Source organism: Heloderma suspectum, chromosome 4 (assembly GCF_057233095.1).
Source record: "Heloderma suspectum isolate Gila_16-S chromosome 4, 16-S_ref, whole genome shotgun sequence".
Classification (NCBI taxonomy): Eukaryota; Metazoa; Chordata; class Lepidosauria; order Squamata; family Helodermatidae; genus Heloderma; species Heloderma suspectum.
This window is the reverse complement of record NC_139461.1, coordinates 40,813,060-40,837,553: the sequence shown is the minus strand read 5'-3', so window position 1 is coordinate 40,837,553 and position 24,494 is coordinate 40,813,060. Positions and strand designations below refer to the sequence as shown.

The following is a 24,494-nucleotide window of genomic DNA, read 5'->3' as shown; positions in this document are numbered from 1 at the left end:
ACCTGTCTAAACTGTGTAGGTTAAAATTAATTAAAACAGTGTTGAAATGAGCTATGGTGAATATATATAATATATAACATATATATAAACAAATATATATATGCTGAGAACATTTTTGCTATCTGTAGTGTGAAATGCAACATGGGAAATCATTTTTGCTTTGCAAAATATATAAATTGAGAAATAGTTAAACTGCAGTATAGTAGTTAAAAATGATGATGGGCAATTTAGTCATTATAGTACACTTGCATAATTCTAATTTATTATAGATTTTGTGGATGGAACTAAAGCTATGCCAAGCTCAGAAGAAGTAGGAGCTTTGGAGGAATATATTCCAACTCGAATCACAAACTTTACAATTCTGAAGTGTACTATTACAATCCCTGTGGCTGAATTCAACTTGCTGGGCCATTTGTTGCCTGTAATCATGGGTCAAAAGGTACTATAATATCTGTCATGAGCTATATATTTTGAATTAAAACATGTAACTACTTGGGTAGATATGCTTATTTCATATAGATTAAAATAGTGTGTATTTGCATACATGACAAACTGATGAGAAAATAGACTATGCAAACATCTGTAATAAAAAAAAAGTCTTATTTGGAAATGTGTGGCTTTATTTTTACAATTTGGGGCATGTTACATTAATTTGGACTTTGTTATTTTTTCCACTGTATTCCCTGAAGAGTTCAAGCAGCTTCTTAAACACTACGAATCTTCAGCCTTTACGTCCTCTGCCTTGTATCCAACTACTGGTGGACAAAATTGTCCTGGAACACTCTGTGCCAATGTATGCTGAACAGCTTGTGCAAACTGTCAGCAGCCTTAGCCAACCATCTGATAACTTACTTCACTATTGTTATGCACACTGCTATCTTAAGGTAATTAAAAAAAAAAGATTGTTATAGTGCACTGAAAATAGCTACGACTTCACAGAACTAATATTACACTAATCTTTTGCTAATGTCATAGAATCATATAAATGCGTTATGTTTGGATTTATTTGATAGTTTGAGTCAGGGTTAAAGTTACAGTTCTTCATCACGATGTCTGTATTATTAGTTTTGTGTTATTAATTTTGTGCCTTACATTATTTCCTATCTTACATTTTCTAAAGTATGGAAAAATAAGTTATCTGTAAACATTGAAATGGGTTGTTGTATAAGTACTTATATTTTATGCTACAGTACAGCTTAATCTTTGTTTCATTTCAGATGTTTAGTTTTCAGGCAAGGCTGTCTTCATTGGATATGAATGGATCTTACAGTTCACCAGCTTCAATTATTCCCCCATTCAGTACTGCTGTTTATGGCAAAATGCTTAAACTTCCTAAATGTTGGTGAGTATTAAATACTTAATATTGGAAGACACTCTATATGTGGGGTCATCATTACCATTATCTATTCGTTTTATATATACTATACCCCATCATGTGTGTGTGTGTTTATGTGTGTGTATACATACATACAATAGTTCTCCAGGACTTAGTAGTAAATATTTTCTGGAATAAATATTGATCTGTCTGGATATATTACTAAGGCTCTCATTACGAATTAGAAGTTCCTTTTTCTTTTTAGAATTTTGCTATTAATGGATGGCTGTTGCTTTGCACTTGTTTCCGTTCTTTTTGAAATGAATACCAAAGTTTATAGGCTGATGCTAAAACATATGTGTAGAAAATATATTGTCTCCCTCAAATTGGTATCGCCTAGCCATGGTATGACACCAACAGTAACAGCTTAAGTAATCCAGAGAGGAGTGAGTTCCTTATTCACTGAATTTGTAAATGTTATTTTGATCCAGATATCAGGAGTTGTTGTTGTTGTTGTTGTTCAGTCGTTCAGTCGTGTCCGACTCTTCGTGACCTCATGGACCATAGCACGCCAGGCCTTCCTGTCCTGCGCTCTCTCCCGGAGCGTGCTCAAGTTCATATTCATTGCATCCGTGATGCTATCTAGCCATCTCATCCTCTGCCGTCCCCTTCTCCTTTTGCCTTCAGTCTTTCCCAGCATCAGGGTCTTTTCCAGGGAGTTTTCTCTTTGCGTTAGGTGGCCAAAATATTGGAGCTTCAGCTTCAGTATCTGTCCTTCCAATGAGCACTCAGGGTTGATTTCCTTTAGGATGGACTGATTTGACCTCCTTGCAGTCCAGGGGACTCGTAAGAGTCTTCTCCAGCACCACAGTTCGAAAGCATCAATTCTTCGGCGCTCAGCCTTCCTTATAGTCCAGCTCTCACAGCCATACATTACTACTGGGAAAACCATAGCTTTGATTAGACGGACCTTTGTCGGCAAGGTGATGTCTCTGCTTCTGACTATGCTGTCTAGGTTGGCCATAGCTTTCCTCCCAAGGAGCAAGCGTCTTTTAATTTCATGGCTACAGTCACCGTCTGCGGTGATCTTGGAGCCCAAGAAAGTAAAATCTGTCACTGCTTCCATTTCTTCCCCTTCTATATGCCAGGAAGTGATAGGGCCAGATGCCATGATCTTAGTTTTTTTAATGTTGAGTTTCAAACCAGCTTTTGCACTCTCCTCTTTCACCCTCAACAAGAGGCTCTTGAGATCCTCTTCGCTTTCTGCCATTAGGGTGGTATCGTCTGCATATCGGAGGTTGTTGATAATTCTCCCGGCAATCTTAATTCCGACCTCTGATTCATCCAACCCGGCATTTCTCATGATGTACTCTGCATATAAGTTAAATAAGCAGGGCGACAATATGCAGCCTTGTCGTACTCCTTTCCCAATTTTGAACCAATCGGTTGTTCCATGTCTGGTTCTTACTGTTGCTTCTTGACCCTCGTACAGGTTTTTCAGGAGACAGGTAAGGTGGTCTGGTACTCCCATCACTTTAAGAATTTGCCACAGTTTGTTGTGATCCACACAATCAAAGGCTTTAGCATAGTCAATGAAGCAGAAATAGACGTTTTTCTGGAATTCTCTTGCTTTCTCCATGATGCAGCGAATGTTGGCGATTTGATCTCTAGTTCATAAACACTACTAAAATGTTGCAATATAGTCTTTGATTTCATTTTCTTTTTTTTGCGTGGACCTTGGAATCCTATATTCTATTGAATGAACATTTTTGTTTTGTTTGTTTTTGTTTACCTTTATTCACATGGATTCTGCTACAATGACAGAGATTCAATGGACTGCTTCTATATAGTGTTTGAGAGAGCTGGGAGGATCTTCTGCTTTGTGACTAATAGCTACACTTTAACAAATACATATGTAATTGAGATACCACCAGGCTATGGGAGTTTAATTTTAGTTAGTCATCTGTTTTGTGGGCACCTCACAAAACAACAATTAATTAGTTCAAATTAATTGCTCTCCATTTTTTCAACCCATTTCATTGAAGAAAAATGTTTCAGTGAAACTATTTAGTTTTTAAACTTACGGTAACGGTGACAATAAAGAGTATATCTCTTTTGTGAAAAGAAGAAGTACTTTCAGATGCTATTCTTGGCCCTCCGCGACAGAACCACTTTACATGCATGGGCCTATGTGCTGGCAGCTAGGGCGGCTGCTATTCAGAAAATGGCCTGCTGTGTACACGGATATGCCTGCATATTTCTCTGGTGATGGAGTCCTGTTTTTAGTAAATAAAATATTCTAGAATGGTGTACAAATAATTTTGATGCCCAGATTAATCTTATACATGTATGCAGATATACTCACATAGTCAACTTTGAAAGCATTTTTGTACTCAGAGCTGCCAACTTGGCTATCTCAGAATGCTTGCTCAAAATATATACGTATGTTGTTTTTTGGTACTGCTATTTTGAAGCTAGTGTGTATGGTACAATTATGACAAAACAAAGCGAAACTAATGTGTGCATTAGTTCAGAATGAAAATGCGTCAATCTTTATTTATAGTCATATATACTTTTGTAGCCTAGTGCAATGACTGAGCAGGATTAAATCATTGCCTTTTCTTAATTTATGCTAAGAATGTAAACCAAAAAATAATAATTTGAGGATAATAAAGTAGAAATAAATGAGTACTGCAGTCACATTATTAAATGAAGTGTAGTATGAAGTGAATAAAACTCCAGATGAAATACATCAAATAGCACTTGAACTAAATCGAAATCAGCATGCGGACTGAGAGCTTCATTGAAGTCATGCAATGAGTGGGAACTAGTCTGGAAGAATAAACTGGTAATGTCATTAAACTTCAACTCTTTTTTTTTTTAAATTATACCACCTGCTTTATTTGGATTTTGAGATTTCGCATTCCAGAGCTGCTTAAAGTACACACATCTGATGATACATATGTTCTATATACACAACAGGCCATAGTTTTTAAAAACAAAGACATTTTATGAACTGTTATGGAATCCCCTAGGTAGTATGTTTTGAATTAGCAGTGAAAATCTCAACTTTATTTCTGACATAAATCTGCAAAATAGCTTTCATTTTTCTTGTTTAAAAATAATTCCAAACGATATACATCCAATATATGGTATTACTGTAATATTTGCACTTTTCAAATTGTATTTGAAGAACTTGGGTAACATTCTTCATTGCCTAGATGAAATAACATTGTTAGAGATGGACAATATTAGCTAAAGTATTTGACATCAGCAGTAGAAAATAGTACTATGAAGTGTGCTACTGTCAACTCTTGTTTACGATACTAAGATATATTGAATATTTCAGAGCAATAAATAATTTTAATTTATATACATGACTTCATTGTTACAGTGAAAACAGTAGCCTATTAATTACCACATTGAATTCATTTGAAGGTTGTTTTATGATTAATTTCTGAAGGCTGAAATTCCTAGTTGTTGTTAAAAGGCAAATTGAGAAGGAGCAGAAAGGGGGACAAAGTGGTTGTAGAACAAAGCAAGCCTTCCACATTAAATTACAACATAAAACTATTTGTAAATTTGATTGCGTGCCACTGTAAATATATTAAATAGTCTTCAGCTATACAGTTATAAGGATATTGTGGAATTAGCATATAAAAATGGCTCATTTTGGCTTTCACTCTGTGCCTCTCTTAAGCCCATTAAGTGCAGACTAAGAGCAGTATTAAGGCAACATGTTTGTACTAGTCACAATTGGGATTCAGGGACCTCCAAGCTTCCACAGAAAACACTTCTTGAATTCTAACCAGTTGCCATCATCCCACTTTTCAGTATGGGTGTGGGGAACCTTGGTGGGGGGATTATAAACAAAACCTTTTGCTAGGAACAAAACCCCTTGGAGGAATAAAAATATTTACCAAGGAATCCCCTATGTCTCACAGGGGAGTGACATGAACTATACACTTGTATGCACATTTGAGCAAGTGTCTGCTTAGGCACTGGGCCTTCTAAAATGGAGTCTCTCTTGACCAAACTTTTAAAAGATACAGAGCAGGTTCTCCACAATTATGCAAACTGAGGGTGAGAATTGATCCCCTCACCTTTCTTCATATCAGTATTATACAGCTCCAGTTGTGCTGCACTGAGCTCCCCAGTACTAGGAAGCTAGGTGTTCATGTGCCTTGTGATTTGCTCAGTCATGATGGGAGCTGTAGCTAAACGTCTGGGGTTGTAGTGTTTTCATTTTTCACTGACCTGGTCCTGCTTTAGCAATAGAAACAATGTGTGAACTTGGGACTGGTGTGCATGATGGACCACCAGCATTGCTACTACAATTGACTGTACCTAAAACAGCAGTGAAACTTCTGTGTGTGTGTGTGTGTGTGTGTGTGTGTGTGTGTGTGTTGGGGGAGAAGGATGTAGGAGCATGTCCCAGATCTTGAGGAATGCTGAATTAGGCACTTCAGAGAAGAAGCATTGTCTATTTACTCTTGAAAATGCTAGTGAATAGCTATGTCATCTTAAAGATTGAATGATTATTCCTGATGTTTGTGCAAGTAATCAGTGTCAGTTTTCCATTCCATTCCATTCCATTCCGTTCCAGGCTTTTTACACTAATTTGAGGATATGTTTTGGTGGTATTCTGTTTTTATCTACTTAAATGGATCTTAAATATAACATTTATTATTGTATACTTCTAACATTTATAAATACTTGTAAACTATTTTTCATTACAAATTCTAGATAATTTTGAAAACTTCCCAGATCCATAAGAACAATTAATTTAAATTTAGCTGATCTTTAGTTATTTTTCCTAAAGTTTGGACTGCTAACAGGTTGTGTTCCCTGCATTCATTCACAAATTTTGGCACACTGAGTAGTTGTCTTCTGCTTGCTGTTGCTGGACTCAAGCCCAGAAAAGAGCGACTACTTCCGCATCCTCAGATTCCAGGTTTTTTGTTTTTCCAGGCAGCCTTGAACATTTTCTTTCGATTTCACATAGCAGATAGAGTTAAAATATTTTTTCTTCTGAGACTCCAGCTTCTGGCCTTATTATGGATTGTGATTATGTAGTATTATTCTTTGTAATAAGGATTCAGACGGTCCAGTCGCAGCAAAACAATTCAGATTCCAGTCATCTAATGTATCATAATTATAGCCAAATAATCATAGTATTGTCTTAGGGTCATATTGTGTGATATGTTTTTAATGTGTACTTTCCCCCCACAGCAGGAGCATTGTTAGAGGATGGCCTACCTGGGCTTGGGTCCCAGATCTTTTTTTGAGCTGTGCCCTGGATCTTTTGAGCTGTCATAATTGCCATTTTTTTTTTTACATTTTCCCATTGACTTGCATTGGAAAACAGAAACAGCCATAACGTTTTTAGTTTGTATGATAAATACATGATATTTGGAGACCTGGTAGCCCCCATGGAGCTGATTGAACCTGCCAAATCTCAGGCAGTTAGGTTTAGAGGCTTTTGTACTAGCCACAGGTAGAATTTGCTTTTTTCAAGAAAATCTGTCAAAGTAAAGAGCTATAATTTTTTTGTGCTTCCACATAAATGGATGGAATTTGGGGACCTGGCAGCCCCTATGGAGCTGACTGAACTTGCCAGATTTCAGACAGTTAGGCCCAGTGACTTTTGTGCTAGCTATGCATAAAGTTGCCTTTTCCCAAAGACTAAAACAAAAAATAAAAACTGTCGGGCCACACAGGGGATTAGAGATCCTAATCAGACGGTGTTTAAGGTGACCATTAGGAGGTCACTATCCCTAATCACTGGTGTAGAGGGTTTTTTTTTGAGGGGCAAATAGTACTTTTGTCTGTCCTGAATCTGCCACTATTCAGCTTCACTGGATGACCTGAGGCTCCTCATTAAGGGAAGAAAAAATTTAAGCATCTCTTTGGCTGCAATACACATTACCTGGGAAAAAGTCACACTGAATTCAGCTTATTTATTGCACTGCTCCACTTTCACTACTCCCTATAATTTTATAAACTTCCCCCCTTATTTCCCGTTCTTCTAAATTAAATAGCCCAAACATTGAAGCCTTTCTTTATAGAGGAGTGATTGCACCACACTGTGATTGGACACTGCTGGGTTTAAAGTTCAGACTCAGTTCCCCCCTCCCAACCCCTCCTCTCCTCCTCCCTAGTCTTAAGGAAATTGTTAAATTTCCCAAACAGGCTTTCTGGGCTTTAGAATCATCTGAAGTGATATGAAATGATTCGGAATGATCCATGCTGCTTCAGATCTGGACTTGCTTCAAATCCAGACTGATTTGGTCCGAATCACCCTGCTTCAGTTCAGAATTCAGATCTGGATCCAAAGCAGCGCATAGCCCTACTTAATACAAGCCTGCCTCTTCCCTCTGAGTTCAGTAGCCTTGCTGTTACTAGGAGGCCTTAGGACTCACTCCCTTCGCAAACCAATAGGGACTCTAGTGTGAATGCACCAGCCTTTTCAACTAGAGGGGAGACTGCCACCTTTACTTCCACAGACCGCTCATTGATTTTTGTCTTCCCCCTACTTTTCTGCTCTTACATGCCCACTCTTGGGAGCTTGCTTGCAATGAAATTTTGAAGAGGGAGAAGGAAGGGAAGAAAGTGTCTACGTGCAATACTGGTATTTCACACTGCATCGGACTTTATTGCCCCAAACTGGAACCTTTGGCTTCTGCAGAAGCTTCAGTACAGCAAAGAATCCAATCACCCTCCACAAACTTCTTCCCCCCCACACTGTAATTTCTCCTGAATAGCTGTAGGGTACAGATTATTCCAAAAGGAGTGGACTCTGTGGCATAGGGATGGCGGAGAATTTCTCCCCGAAACTTCAGGGGGCCGAGCGCCAACGTGTTCGGCCCCCTGAACAAGTTTTGGGGAGAAATTCTCCGCACGCCCCCCGCTCCCCGCACACCTCCCCGGGACGGAACTCACCTTTGGTGAATGTCCCTCCCGGCCGGCGGTTTGTCGGGTCTTCGTCCGGGGCAGGAGCGGCAGCCGGTCTTTTGACCGGCTGCCGCCGCCGCCATTCCAATAAAAGAAAAGAAAAAACGCCCCCGTGATAGGCTACGTGACGAATAACGTAGCCTATCACGGCTAGATTTGCAAAGTCAGCCGTGATAGGCTACGTAAATCGTCACGTAGCCTATCACGGGTGACTTAAAAAAAAAAAAAAGCGCGTACGGATAATGGCGGCCCCCATAGGGAGCCGCCATTCGCGTTCCTTATTTGGTCGCTGTAGTCTACGTAAAGATTACGTAGACTACGGCGAAAATAAGGGCAACGCTATTTGCGTTGCCCTTATTTTCGCCGTAGTCTACGTAAAGATTTACGTAGACTACAGCGACCAAATAAGGAACGCGAATGGCGGCTCCTTATGGGGGCCGCCATTTGCGTACGCGCTTTTTTTTTTTTAAAGTCACCCGTGATAGGCTACGTGACGATTTACGTAGCCTATCACGGCTGACTTTGCAGATCTAGCCGTGATAGGCTACGTTAATCGTCACGTAGCCTATCATGGGGGCGTTTTGTTTTTTTTTTAACTTTTAATTTCATGGCCGGGCGAGGCGCCTCCTCCCCGGCCTGAATTTCGGCTGGGCGAGGCGGGAAGCCTCCCCCCCCGGCCTGAACTTCGCAGGGGGAGCAGCGAAGCGCCTCCCCCCCACCGCGAAAAGCTGCGAGACCAGGTAAGTGACTTTCGTGCACCCCTACTGTGGCATCATGATCGAGGAACTGCTGGGCTTTTAAATAGGTTCTACAGTTTTAAAGCTAGAAAAAGCCATCAGCCACCTCACCTCATTAAGTAAATTTAAGTATGTGCAATCCTTCCCAACCCTCCACAGCCTCCTAAATTCATCTGAAGTACCACCTCTCTGAAAGGAGCCACTTGGCTTAGGGAGTTCTCTCTACCCTGCCCCCTACATTTCCAATCACCATTCTTCTTCCCTCCCCATCCTGTTCTTTCTTTCTTTCTTTCTTTCTTTCTTTCTTTCTTTCTTTCTTTCTTTCTTTCTTTCTTTCTTTTCTTTCTTCTACCCAGAGTGTATCTTGGGGAATTCTTAAAGAGGATTCTCTTTGGTGGGCAAGAGAAGTTCTGACCTGTATTTGACTTTATACAAACAGACAAGAGGGATTGTTTTTCTCCTCCTCCTCACTCAAGCCTTTGAGAAGAGTGGGTTCACATGGTTGCAGAGAAACAAATCTGGGGCTGTTCTGTTTGTCAGTTGCCATTATCCAGCAATAGGAAGCGCGGTAGCTCAGTGGCAGAGCACACGCTTGGCATGCGGAAGGTCCAAGGTTCAATCCCCAGCATCCCCAGGTAGGGCTACAAAAGAATCCTGCCTGAAACTCTGGAGAGCTGCTGCTGCCAGTAAGTGCGAACGATACTGGGCTAAATGGACCCAAGGTCTGACTCAGTATAAGGCAGCTTTCTATGTTCCTATGAACAGAAAGCTTTAATAAAAATAGGACTTTTTGGTTTGTTTTTTAAATGGAGGAGAGATAAATACTGCTCATTTATACAATCCTGTGTATGCCTACTCAGAAGCCCCATTATGTTTAAGGAGGCTTACCCTCAGGAAAGTGTGCATAGGATTCCAGCACAAGTTACTTTTGCAGGGGGGTTTGCACCCTGTTCATGTTTACTCAGAAATAAGTCCTGAGTTGTGAGCATGGTACTTACTGCAAGCTTAATACAGTGCCTACTCAATTCCAGTCTAATGAATTGACTACCCTTTCAGCTCAGTCTTATGCATGTTTTGTCATTTGTGTTTTTTTCATTTTGCATGAACTCTAGCTTCAGTGGTAAGGGAAAGGCACTTAGTACATGCTCAGAGTTTCTTCATAACTTAGCCCTAGTTTTGAAAACAGACTCATTGGCTGAATCCTGGTGATGTCTTGGCACAAATGAAGTTATGGGGAGGAACATAAAGTGAGAGCTTGTGCATAACAAGGAGGAGGTAGAGGACAGTTGCACGAAACAAGACGTCTGTTTTTATGAAGAGTTGCTGGAGGATGGTAGGATGAGGAGGGATGGTTGCATGGAAGGGAATAGAATTGGTTGGGGGAGAATGTAAGTGCTCAGTGGTGAAAGAAAAGTATTCTGCATATGCTCAGAGGCACTCTGTATTTAAGAACATAAGAAGAGCCATGCTGCATCCGACCAAGTTCCTTCTATTACAGCATTCTGTTTACACAGAGGCTAACCAGATGCTCACAGGAAACCCACAAGCAGAACATGAGTGCAATAGCACCTTCCCACCCATGTTCCCATGTTGCTAACATTGGTGAAATGTAAATACTAGTAATTCTAAATTTGCATGCATACATATCCTTCAGAAGCTTTGCAGGTTTGTTGCCTGGGGAACACCTCTAATGACCTGTGCATTTTCATACAAATTTACCCAAAAACTACTTTGGGGTGGTGGTGGTGGTGAAGGGAAGGGAAAGCAAATCACTCCCTCCCCTAAATTGGAGAAGTCCCCTTCCACATGAACTGCTGCACCTATCCTTCTGAAATTTTGCTGGTTTCTTACTTAGGGACAACTTTAGGCTGTCTGTAATTTTCAGAACAATGGTCCACAAGGAAAATAGGGAGATAAGTATGTCTCTTTCGGAGACCTCAAAATGTCAAGGCCACCCTTGCACAAAACCCTCTTGTGGCTATCATTCTGGAATTTGGCAGACATGATCTCCTCTAATGGGCAATGATTCCTGAAATTTTTATCCAATTCTTCCAAGGAATAAAAATGTTTTTGGCAGTTCCCTTTTAGAGAAAATCAAAATATAAACCCTGCACCTATTTTTCTGACATGTGGCAGGTGTAATCCCCTTCTAGGGGGCTACTATGCCTGAAATTATCATCCAGGTCTGACCAAGAGAAAAAGTTACAGGTTTTGTTTTTCTAATTTCCCATGGTAGTCAACAGAAAGCATAAAGACTCATTTTTCCAAACCTTGACTGAGGTTTGGTGATGAACTGAAGTGGACTGACTACAAATAGGCCCAAGTAGAAGTGGAGTACGACAAGGCTGCATATTGTCACCCTGCTTATTTAACTTATATGCAGAGTACATCATGAGAAATGCCGGGTTGGATGAATCAGAGGTCGGAATTAAGATTGCTGGGAGAATTATCAACAACCTCCGATATGGAGACGATACCACCCTAATGGCAGAAAGCGAAGAGGATCTCAAGAGCCTCTTGTTGAGGGTGAAAGAGGAGAGTGCAAAAGCTGGTTTGAAACTCAACATTAAAAATCATGGCATCTGGCCCCATCACTTCCTGGCATATAGAAGGGGAAGAAATGGAAGCAGTGACAGATTTTACTTTCTTGGGCTCCAAGATCACCGCAGACGGTGACTGTAGCCATGAAATTAAAAGACGCTTGCTCCTTGGGAGGAAAGCTATGGCCAACCTAGACAGCATAGTCAGAAGCAGAGACATCACCTTGCCGACAAAGGTCCGTCTAATCAAAGCTATGGTTTTCCCAGTAGTAATGTATGGCTGTGAGAGCTGGACTATAAGGAAGGCTGAGCGCCGAAGAATTGATGCTTTCGAACTATGGTGCTGGAGAAGACTCTTATGAGTGCCCTGGACTGCAAGGAGGTCAAATCAGTCCATCCTAAAGGAAATCAACCCTGAGTGCTCATTGGAAGGACAGATAATGAAGCTGAAGCTCCAGTATTTTGGCCACCTAATGCGAAGAGAAAACTCCCTGGAAAAGACCCTGATGCTGGGAAAGACTGAAGGCAAAAGGAGAAGGGGACGGCAGAGGATGAGATGGCTAGATAGCATCACCGATGCAATGAATATGAACTTGAGCACACTCCGGGAGAGAGCACAGGACAGGAAGGCCTGGCGTGCTATGGTCCATGGGGTCACGAAGAGTCGGACACGACTGAACGACTGAACAACAACAACAACAACAAGTGGAATGTTTTCCAAAACGCTGAATTGGGGTCTGAGTTGAAGTGGGGTAGAGGTGGGGGGGTCAGTGCACACTTCTTATGTATGTATGTGTGTATGTAATCTATACACACACATGCAAGCACACCACATGCACCACACACACACACACACACACACATTTATTAGAAGTGCGCTTAGACTCGTACACGCATGCACATGCTCATGCACGCACACACATATGCGCACATGTAAATTTGTGTTATGGGCCTGTGCCCCGGATCTTTTAAGAATCTAGCAATGCCCCTGCCCCTGCCCCACAGGGTAAAACATGCTTGATGTTTAAAAATGTTTTTCGTACGAATGTACACAGTTGGAAACTCTTGATCGGTCTGGTTGAAGTGCTTGCCCTCATACAGTTGTATGAAGTTGGTGTCCCACTGCTGATAGAAGGCTCTTCAATCCAGCAGAGGCTTATTTCAACAGACCAAGGAAGGATATGATTTTCAGAAATTTTCCCTCCCTTCTCCACCCAGTTCGGATAGGTTCCCTAACCTTCTGGAGCAGATTGGGGAGGCTCAGGGACAAGGAGGAATAATCAAAAACAGGCTCCCTCTCCATTCCACTGATTGATCCAGAAGAAGTTTCCAAGAGCCTTTTGTCATTGTTGTTGTTCAGTCGTTCAGTCGTGTCTGACTCTTCATGACCCCATGGACCATAGCACGCCAGGTCTTCCTGTCCTGTGCTCTCTCCCGGAGTGTGCTCAAGTTCATATTCATTGCATCGGTGATGCTATCTAGCCATCTCATCCTCTGCCGTCCCCTTCTCCTTTTGCCTTCAGTCTTTCCCAGCATCAGGGTCTTTTCCAGAGAGTTTTCTCTTCGCATTAGGTGGCCAAAATATTGAAGCTTCAGCTTCAGTATCTGTCCTTCCAATGAGCAGTCAGGGCTGATTTCCTTGAGGATGGACTGATTTGACCTCCTTGCAGTCCAGGGGACTCGTAAGAGTCTTCTCCAGCACCACAGGTCGAAAGCATCAATTCTTCGGCGCTCAGCCTTCCTTATAGTCCAGCTCTCACAGCCATACATTACTACTGGGAAAACCATAGCTTTGATTAGACGGACCTTTGTCGGCAAGGTGATGTCTCTGCTTCTGACTATGCTGTCTAGGTTTGCCATAGCTTTCCTCCCAAGGAGCAAGCGTCTTTTAATTTCATGGCTACAGTCACCGTCTGCGGTGATCTTGGAGCCCAAGAAAGTAAAATCTGTCACTGCTTCCATTTCTTCCCCTTCTATATGCCAGGAAGTGATGGGGCCAGATGCCATGATCTTAGTTTTTTTATTGTTGAGTTTCAAACCAGCTTTTGCACTCTCCTCTTTCACCCTCAACAAGAGGCTCTTGAGATCCTCTTCGCTTTCTGCCATTAGGGTGGTATCGTCTGCATATCGGAGGTTGTTGATAATTCTCCCAGCAATCTTAATTCCGACCTCTGATTCATCCAACCCGGCATTTCTCATGATGTACTCTGCATATAAGTTAAATAAGCAGGGTGACAATATGCAGCCTTGTCGTACTCCTTTCCCAATTTGAACCAATCGGTTGTTCCATGTCTGGTTCTTACTGTTGCTTCTTGACCCTCGTACAGGTTTTTCAGGAGACAGGTAAGGTGGTCTGCAATTGTGCAGTAGTTTGAACGCTCTTTGGCGTTGCCCTTCTTTGGAATTGGAATGTAAACTGACCTTTTCCAGTCTTGCGGCCATTGTTGAGTGTTCCAAATTTGTTGGCATATTGAATGCAGCACTTTAACAGCATCATCTTTTAGGATTTTAAATAGCTCAGCTGGAATACTGTCATCTCCGCTGGCTTTGTTGTTAGTAATGCTTCCTAAGGCCCACTTGACTTCACTCTCTAGGATGTCGGGCTGAAGTTCAGTGACCGCAGTATCATGGCTATCAGGGACATTAAGATCTTTCCTGTATAGTTCTTCTGCGTATTCTTTCCACCTCTTCTTAATCTCATCTGCTTCTGTTAGGTCCCTGCCTTCTTTGTCCTTGATCATGCCTGTCTTTGCACTAAACGTTCCCTTGAGATCTCCGATTTTCTTGAAGAGATCTCTAGTCTTTCCCATTCTGTTGTTTTCCTCGATTTCTTTGCATTGTTCATTTAAGAAGGCCTTCTTGTCTCTCCTTGCTATTCTCTGGAAGTCTGCATTCAGTTGGATATATCTTCCCCTTTCTCCCTTGCTTTTCGCTTCCCTTCTTTCCTCAGCTACTTGTAAAGCCTCATCAGACAGCCACTTTGCTTTCTTGCATTTCTTTTTCTTTGGGATGGATTGAGTTGCTGCCTCCTGAACAATGTTACGGACCTCCGTCCATAGTTCCTCAGGCACTCTGTCTATCAGGTCGAATCCCTGAAATCTATTCCTCACCTCCACTGTGTATTCATAAGGGATATGATTTAGGTCATACCTGAATGGTTTAGTGGTTTTCCCTACATTCTTCAATTTAAGCTGAAATTTTGCAACAAGAAGCTCATGATCTGAGCCACAGTCAGCTCCAGGTCTTGTTTTTACTGACTGTATAGAGCTTCTCCATCTTTGGCTGCAAAGGACATAATCAATCTGATTTCGATATTGACCATCAGGTGATGTCAATGTGTAGAGTCATCTCTTGTGCTGTTGGAAAAGAGTGTTTGCTATGATCAGCGTGTTCTCTTGGCAAAACTCTATTAGCCTTTGTCCTGCTTCATTTTGTACACCAAGGCCATGCTTGCCTGTTATCCCGGTGATTTCTTGACTTCCTACTTTAGCATTCCAATCCCCTATGATGAAGAGGACATCTTTTTTTGGTGTTAGTTGTAGAAGGTGTTGTAGGTCTTCATAGAACCGATCAACCTCAGCTTCTTCGGCCTCAGTGGTTGGGGCATAGACTTGAATTACTGTGATGTTGAATGGTTTGCCTTGGATTCGTACTGAGATCATTCTATCGTTTTTAAGATTGTACCCCAGTACTGCTTTTCCCACCCCTTTGTTGACTATGAGTGCTACTCCATTTCTTCTAAGGGATTCTTGCCCACAATAGTAGATATGATGGTCACCTGAATTAAATTCGCCCATGCCTGTCCATTTTAGTTTGCTGATTCCCAAGATGTCGATGTTCAATCTTGCCATCTCATGTTTGACCACCTCCAACTTACCTTGATTCATTGATCTGACATTCCATGTTCCTAAACAAAATTGTTCTTTACAGCATCAGATTTTCTTTTCACCACCAGACACATCCATAGCTGAGTGTCCTTTCGGCTTTGGCCCAGCCGCTTCACTCTTTCTGGCGCTACTTGGACATACCCTCTGCTCTTCCCCAGTAGTATATTGGACACCTTCCGACCTGAGGGGCTCATCTTCCGGTGTCATCTCTTTTAGCCTTGTGTTACGTTCCATGGGGTTTTCTTGGCAAGAATACTGGAGTGGGTTGCCATTTCCTTCTCCAGTGGACCACATTTTGTCAGAACTCTCTGCCATGACCTGTCCGTCTTGGGTGGCCCTGCACGGCATAGCTTATGGCTTCACTGAGTTACGCAAGCCCCTTCGCCACAACAAGGCAGTGATTTGTCATAGAAGAACTGAAATGTGAAGTTGATGATATTTTACAAAAATGTGTAACTTGTCTCTAATACCAGCATCAGAGGGAAATCGCAAATATAATGAAAAATTTTAAACTTTCACAGGAGCTTCACAGATTGGTTGGTTGTATTTTTATTTATTTATCTGGAGGTTGTGGGTGGCCAGGAAATTACCGCACTTTGAATTTTGCCTGGAAGCTGATAGCTAATGCAGTTGAGTGAGAATAGTATTATACATTTCCTGTGTCCCACCCCAGATAATAATTGAGGAGCAGAGTTCTGAACCAGGTACAGCATTCTAACCAGTTTCGGCATCCATAGACTCCTCCTTTTGGCATATTATGCCCATTTGCTTTTAGTAGGCCCCAGAGCACACTTTTGTCCTTAGTGTTACTCTTACAGTCTAATGCTAATGGTCTTTATTAATAAAATATGTTCTTGAGTATGTGTAAAACACACACAATCTTAAAAGTTAGCAGTTGTTTGTATGGCTTTTCAGGTGGTCAAAACAGGCATGGTGTTAGTGCAAGGTCTGCAGAGACAGCAACAACTATGGGGCATCTCTAGAATCTGGCTAGCCTGTGTAGAACTATAGCTGGTTTCTGGCAATGGCTGGCTGGGGAATGCTGGGAGTTGTAGGACAATTTTCTGTCTAAACACACATAGGATTGCACCCTTAGTGCTGTTTTAGTTGGTTTTAATAAAGATATTATATGGCTTTCAGAAGTTTTCTAATGGACCATGGGAGCTACCTGGAATTTTTCTGTTTTAATTTTCTCCCCTCTTGAGCTTTTCTCTGTGCCTCCTTGTTGAGTTTGGCAGCAACATTACACAAGGCTTTCACTATCCCAGCAATTCTCCTCAGTGAGTCTCAGACGTAGGGGGCCATGCAGTTTGGCTTTCAGTCTGGAACAGTCAGGAAAAAACTAGTGCCAGCTCCACCGCATGATTTTGAACCTGAGGAAGGGCCAGTTTGGACATCATGCTAAGCCACTCTGAAAATAAGCCTTAGTGGGTTGGTTGTGCTTGCTAACCTGCATTAGTCCTGATAGACAATCAGGTGCTGTGTGGCTTGCCTTGGCCTGTTCCCCCCTTAGTCCTCCCACCCACTCCTGACATGTATACCATGGGCCTTTGTGGCATAACCCCTCTTGTATCTTTGTCCCTGTGGAGGGAAACTTTTCCAGCTTCCTGTCTGCTCCAATCACTACCCTTTTGCTGTGCAATTTTTCTGTTCAGAACTGTTTTTTGCTTTTCAGTGTTTTAGAAGTATGCAAATAGGTTCTTGTAAAATTTTTGTTTTTGTGTCGCTTGCAAGTGCGCAGGTGCATACATTTGCCTGTCCACAATTTACTGTCTTCAGCAGTACAGATCAGTTGTCAGGAGGCGCCCTAGCAGCCTCTTTCAGTAGACTCCAATAGCCAACTCAAGACACAGACAAAAGAATTCTTTTCAAGGTTTTAATCCTTTTACAACTTAATGACTCTTTCAGATGCTAATCACCAGCGACTAAGCAAGGAACAGCAGAGTGGCCTATGTGCCGAGTAGGCAGTTGATCCCCGTTTGAAGGAGAGTCACTTGAAGACCCTGAACTTATGGGATAGGGAGAGATCCTCCTTCTTTCTCTTGGGTCCACGGGAGGTGGCTGTTGTTTGTGCGCCAAACAGGCGCTATGCCTCCTTTCCGCACCCTCCATCATTCGTTGCTCTTTGCGTCTGTGTCGAGCGTCAAGCAAGCCCCGTTCCCGCACTTTCTCAGTGCTAGGATCACTATCTATCTCAGGAATGCCGGCAGGAGGAATCTCTGCCAGCTGCTGTGCCTGTGAGGGATAAGCTAGCTCCTCTCCCACGGATTGCTGCTCCTCCTCAGAATCAGAACTGCTCTGGGGTTTTATCGGCTCAGTTTCCACCCTGACATGAATATCCCCTCTGTACCTCTTGAAATCCCAATTGTCAGTTTCATCCTCTCACTGTATTACATCTTGAACTGATAGTTGCCAGTTTCCTCCCCCATTTCAGCGGTTCCCTTGACTCCAGACTCTGAAAGCAGCAGCAGAATGAGGTGGAGCTATTGGGGCGGGTGGGTGTTCTTACTGCGGGAATATGGTTGTATTTACTACAAAAAAGGGTTCTTTTAAGATTATTAGTATTTTTTCTGTTGTTCACAAGTGTGCACCCATACCCATACTCCTGCAATAATTACACCCACCTGCCCCAATAGCTCCATCTTGTTCAGCTGCAGCTTTTGGAGTTCAGGATTAAGAGAAGCACCAAAATGGAGTAGGTAATTTTCAAAGAAATTGACAAGGTAACTGTACTACTCCAAACCATACACAACGGCCAGGCAAATCTGCACACTAGTGAAGGACCAGGAAAAAATAATTTTAAAAAATTACACACCCATTCACACAGTTGAGAACCACCCCCCACTCAAAAAAACGTTGTGAACGTGTTCAGAATATTCCCAAGTGTCATTTCTATGTCGATGGAGGGGAAGCAGGAGGCAGCAGTAGCAAGATCACGGGGAGTGGCTGAGCTTTTTGCAGCTCTTGTCAGGCGGTTCTGTAGCTTGTGCCGAGAAGCCACTGACAAGCCATGCTGCCAGGTTTGCTCATCACAACAATCACCCTGAGAACAAGCCACCCTCAACAACCCAACAACAAGCCATGGGTTCTCAGGGTGGCTTGTGCGTGGTTAACCAACTGCGTGGAATGGTCCATACTATGTTTGGACATCACGATAAGCCATGCTGACATAAACAATGCTCATAACCCAGCATGGCTTATCATGTGTGCGAACCAGGTCAAAGAGTAATGCAAACGTTCTGATGCAGATATTTTCCCATCCTTACTCCTGCTGTTGATACGCTTGAATGGACTTTAGACCTTCACAAAAAGTTGAGGGAAAGGACTTTAAAATGTGAGTAATAGCATTTCTTCCAGGGAAGTGCTAAGAGAATGGTAGGAGGCCATAGTCATCCCAGTCAGTATAAGTTGTTCAGAAATATAAAATATTTCCAAAAGATGTGTATTATTAAATGAGTTGTTCAATCTTTCACCAGAAGTGTTGTTGACAGTCATTATTGCCCTTTACTCTCTTCCACCTCTTATGTAATGCCCTCTCTCCCTTCCGTGTTGTCTCCCATTGTCCACCAAAGAAATTGTACAGTTGCCTTTTCAGGTACTGATGGTGATGTGGGTTTCTTGGAAAATTCCGAATCGGAAAATTTTCCACTGACCTAAATTGACTGTGCTTTTTGTTTGACATATTTAGTAAAACAAAAGAGCCCTGCTGCTCACACAGCTGAGTAAGTGTTATTTAGAGGGAAGAGGAAGGGGGTTAAAGGGATCTGGGTGGGAGTGGTAAACCAGGGATTCTTCAACTCAGATTAAAATCCAAGCCAGAGAGACTAATTCAGGGGACTTGTAATGCTTGCCTCTTCTTCAGGGTAAATATTACAAGCCCCCAAACTCTTATCCAGACTCAAGCCTGGTGAGCTTTGCTGGATTTCTTAGGAAAGATAAATAATTTGTGAGTAAAAACCAGCAGCATATTTCATGAAAAGTCCATGTGGTTTTTCAATTCTGATGTAATACCTGCTATTTAACTTGTCCATTGTACTCCTTTAAAGGCCAAACCAGATGGAACAGAAGCAGTTCCCCACAAAATTGTCTCAATTGCACAGAAAGTGGGTGGTGTCCATCTTTAACAGCAAAAGGAGTACATAGGTGAAGAGTGCAGAATCCTCCTCCTCATCTAAGCACTTACCACTCCCTGCAGCTTCTCTCCCTCAATGCATTTCTCCTTATTCAGCTTGGCTAGCAAATATGAGCTCTGCTGGGCAAAAAACACTTTGGGAACTGAGCTGTGGGGTTGCATCAATGATAGGCAATGGTGAGTTCCATAGCCCTCATTTGTACATGCTTTTTGCTGTTAAAATTGGGTCTCCCCACCTCCTTTTTCTGTTTGATGGGTTAAAAACAAAACAAAACATGACAGCCACATAACATTTAGTTTGGCCATTATTCAATAAGGACTTTTTTCTGTCTTAAGGTACATAGCATTGCACCCTAAATGTTCTTGTCTTCTCCTTCTCTAAGCTAGGAAAAAACTATTGGCACACAGGACGAATTCCAATTTGGGAAGGGTTTCAGGGGCTGCATTCCAGCAGTGAGTGGCATTTAAGGTCAGAGGGGGTGATGTCAAAGTAAAGTGGGCAGGGCCAGATGTAATTCACGCCAATTTGTACATTTTTCCACCAAGCATACAAATGACTCAGTTCTCTACATATCAGGAGTAAGCCTCAGTGCAACAGGTTTCAGGCATATATGGAACACAGCTCAGTTCTATGCATGTCTACTCAAGAGTAAGCCACAGAAATTGATTTTTAAAACACAATTCTCTGTTTTCCACACCTCCTTACAGGACTGGTTTAAATATTTTTAAATTTAAAAGGTATTTAAAGAACAGGACATTTAAAGTTTAAATTCCTTTAAATCCACTCTTCTTTCCAGTCATTTCCATTGCACTGAAGTAAGGCTTCACTTAATTCCAACTTGTTGCCCTGAATAAAATATGTTTTTGTAGAAAGTGAAAACAAGCAAACCATGTATGTATGTACGTATGTATGTACGTAAAGAAATGCTGATTGTTCCCTCACTTCTATATTGATGGTTTGTACAACATGACAGCCCACCGTGCTTAATTTACCTGCAGGAGCTGTTGTGTTGTGCTAGGCAGCGGTGGCCACCCAGGTTGCTGTAGCTTGTCGTGTCATGAGAACTCAGGTGGCAGGGGTTATTTGAGGGGTTGTTTGACAACCCCTCAAATAACCCTTGGCTTGTTTTAGCTCCAAACCTCAAACAACCTCTGTTGCCTTGATTTGCACAACACAACAAGCCATAGCAAGCTGGACACGCATGGGCACCATGCAAAAATGGCACCCACAGGTGCCTGGCACAACACAGCCCTTGTGGGTAAATTAAGCCATGGTGGGCTGTTGTGATGTGCAAACAGGCTCATTGTGTTTTTAGAAAACCATGTGTATGCCATTACATGTAGCAGTAGGAGGTGTTAACTAGTGATCCTTGGAACGATAAGCTACGTGATGTTCTAGTATGTTTAGTAGGTTGGATGTATACATTTGCTTTTGATGTAAAGTGTTGGGGTTTCCATATCTGCTTGAGTACAAATAAAACTGTGTAGAGAAAGAGTGGAAGTTATAACACAGAGGAGCAGATATGTATTCTGTGCTACTGCCGATGCAATGTAGGCTTCCTAACTTCACACAGTACAGTGGTCATGACTTGAATAAGTGTAATTTATCACATGGTACATACAAGTAATAGAAAACCTGTGTTTATGTGTATATGACACGACAGGCGAAAGTGATTTTGAGGGCTATTTTTATGTCTGTCTGTCTGTCTGTCTGTCTGTCTATCTATCTATCTATCTATCTATCTATCATACGAAGTGTGTTTGTGTGTGATATTCAGGGAATGAATTATTGTTGCTTTAGAGGTGGCAATGAAGAAAATAAGGCCTTAAGCCTTATGTCTGTACTGGAGTTGTCGCAAATTATTTGGCTCCTAATCACTTTATCTAATTGGTTAAATTAAGTTGGTGGTGTAACTAAGTGAAAAATAACCCTCTAAGCGTATGGCAAGTGCATCTTTTCCTCAAATAGCTAAACATGTTAAAATTCACCAAGAAAAACTTTGTGTAAGTGCCAACTTAAACGTATCCAGGCTTTTCTTTAATCCCCTCCCCCCTAAAAGTAGTCACTGGGTTCTAGTAGCAGGTTACTGGACTTGTGTTGGAAAAAATTAACTAATCTTACTTTACTGTACAGGATATGAGTAATAAAAAATAATTTTTGGAAATACTTGGCAAGTTCCAGCCTTACATTTTGGGACTCTGTATAAACCTGTGGAGGCAGCTGTTCACTGCTATGTTCTTTCAATCACTAGGAGGTGTTGATTTTAAAGGAATGAGTTGCTGTTTCTAAAGGTACACATTGCTAGTATTTCATAGCATGCTTGTGGACTTGTAGGCTTGGTTACATTAGTCCTACTTAGAGGGCCAAATCATGTTTTCATTCAGGAACAGTTATTAGAATTAGTTTAACCGCATGTCAGCTTTTTCTAAACACTTTAAACGAAACTGCATCAAGGTAAGCAAACTAGGGAAAACAAGATGTTTTGAATGAAGACAGAATTATTTTTTTTAACTCCATGCCTCTGTATAGCAAACATGGTTTGTTCCTCTTTCCTTAAATTTATACTGGAATTGTTCCAGCTTCAGCTTTAATGAGTGACAGATTCCCCTAGCTACACTAGGGTTTATTTCACCCTAGAGATTAATAATTAGATTGATAGTTTTTTAATCTGTTCTGCTAAATAGGCATATGTAAAAGATCTATTTTTAAAGACAGAAGCTGAGAAGTGGTTATTTTGAATACTATGAATGGAAATACCTTTTAAAATTTGTAATAATTTCATGCTAGCACAAATGAGTAACAAAACTGTAAAATGTAAAAAGGTGAGAGATCTGCTTTACATGACAAAGTTACATGACATGGTTCTATTTCATATTATATCATTCCCTAAATATTGGAAAGTGTTTTAAAATAACTGCTTATATTTTTAAATGATTATAACATTATAACATAGTGTTTCATCTTCAAGGAGTTTGAGTTAAAAGTCACTTTAACAAATATTTGCAGTACATATAGTAGAATGTACTGATCTTTTAGTGCGTCTTTTTGCTATTGAGTACATAATATTAAGTTCTCTCCATTCACTGAAAATTAGAATCTTTGTCCCAAGAGAAGTATTAAAAACTACAGTAAGTTTTAAAATTTGCATATTGTTAAAGAGTTTTTATTTAATACAGTGTTACTAGCCGTCAAGGGGGTTTTATGTGAAAACTGTAAGTTTAAAAGTCACTGTAGTTCAGTACAGTAGCTGTACTTCACATCAAACCAGATACTTGTTTTAAAATGAAATAATTCAAAGGTTCTGCATTACAGATAGTTATTATTGATACTGATGTTAAAACCCATGTCAAAATAATCATTCTTATGAGAGATGTAGACTCATGGCAGAATCCAGCGAGGCACTTATATACCTGCCGATTCTGTTCGGCCCCACCAATTCCCTCCTGAAAGCAGTGGGTCCTGCCAATTCTGTTGTGCAAACGGGACCCACAACTTATACAAAGGAGATTTAGCACTTCCTAAGAGAAGTTCTGAAACAAATGGAAATGCTTGTTTCTAGAAAGAGGCAGGTTGGCAGAGCTCCCTTATACAACCTGCCTCCTTCGAGAAATCGCCATTGTGCAAGCAGTAGGGGCCACTTATGCAACAGAATTGGTGGGTCATAAAAGAATCGATGGGGGCGTAAGCATTCTCTTGGATTTTGCCTTCAGAGTGATATTTTATCTAATAATTCTGTATTACATTTGTGCATTAGCCATTTTTCCCTTGTTTGATTTAGATATATGCTGGCAAACCACTGTCCTGTTCAGTCTTATGGTAACTGGTAATATAAAGAGACAAGTTAGGCAGAGAGAGAAGCTGATACTAAACATGGTGCAACTTGGTAGTCCTTGGAATAATGTTGAGATTTTTGAAGGTCATGAAAATACTTCCTGAGAATTTGGAGATTTCCTGTGAATGTGTAATCTATGGTTAGTACATGATAGACTTCCACCCTTAAAGGCAACCTAAAAATAAATTTAAAGAAATAAAATAACAATAAAAATGACACTTTACTTTCCCACTCTGGGGTTTCATGAATAAACTGTTGTGTTCAATATTGAGAAAAGTGATTTTGTCCATTAAAATACGACTGCCTACCATTTTTGTTACAAGTTATTCCAGTACGGGTATAGTATAGAATAACATAAATTTATAGTTCAGCGTGCTTTAAATAATAAATAATATAAAATATTATTTCTGAAGGGTAGCTGTCTTGCAGCAAACCCCAGAGTCTTGAAGAGTAGCAAATTTGTATCTGGTGAAGTTGATGATGTCCCCAAAAGCTTATGCCATAATAACCTTTGCTTTACTTTAAGGTGCCACAAAACTCTTTGTTGCAATAATAATTAATAATTTTAAAACTTTAAAACTTTTTTGTAGGTATGCTATTGTTCTGATGCAACATCACGATGGCTGAATTTTAATGTGTGTCATATGGGGGACAATTTCACTGGGAACTTCTGATGAACTAGGGGTGGAACCATGTGTTTACATAAACACATGCATGCTGCTGAGGAGGGCAGCCCTTCGTTGAGCTGTATCCTTCCCTCCAGAATGTTTAGTAACATTTATCTATGTTTTAACAGAATTACTCATTGGCCCAGTTTGGACATAACAATCCTGGTTTTCTAAACCGTTGCTTACCAAGCTAGGAACAAGCATTGGGTTGGGCCTGCATGCTCCTCCCTCACCTCTCCCATCATCCTATCTCATGCTACTTTTGGCACTGTGAACCTGGTTTCCTTAAACCAGAGTTATGTCTGAAACTGAGGAACCCTAGCTTAACATAAGTTCATTAGCCAGACTTGGTTTTACTATGCATTGCAGAGGAAAAATTGACACAGGCTGCTGTTTTTTGGCAGCAGCACCATGATTGTAAGGTCTAG

General features: G+C 41.1%; 1 protein-coding gene across 13 annotated transcripts in view; it reads left to right on the top strand.

The window, feature by feature from the left end:
- VPS13B (vacuolar protein sorting 13 homolog B) overlaps positions 1-24,494 on the top strand; it is a 623,510-nt gene that overhangs the window by 94,230 nt on the left and 504,786 nt on the right. For all 13 annotated transcript variants that reach the window (XM_084849024.1, XM_084849023.1, XM_084849026.1 and 10 more), the window contains 3 exons: positions 270-439; positions 690-884; positions 1,218-1,342. In XM_084849024.1, coding sequence (XP_084705150.1) covers positions 270-439; positions 690-884; positions 1,218-1,342 — 490 coding nt within the window. The remainder of the gene's footprint in view (positions 1-269; positions 440-689; positions 885-1,217; positions 1,343-24,494) is intronic.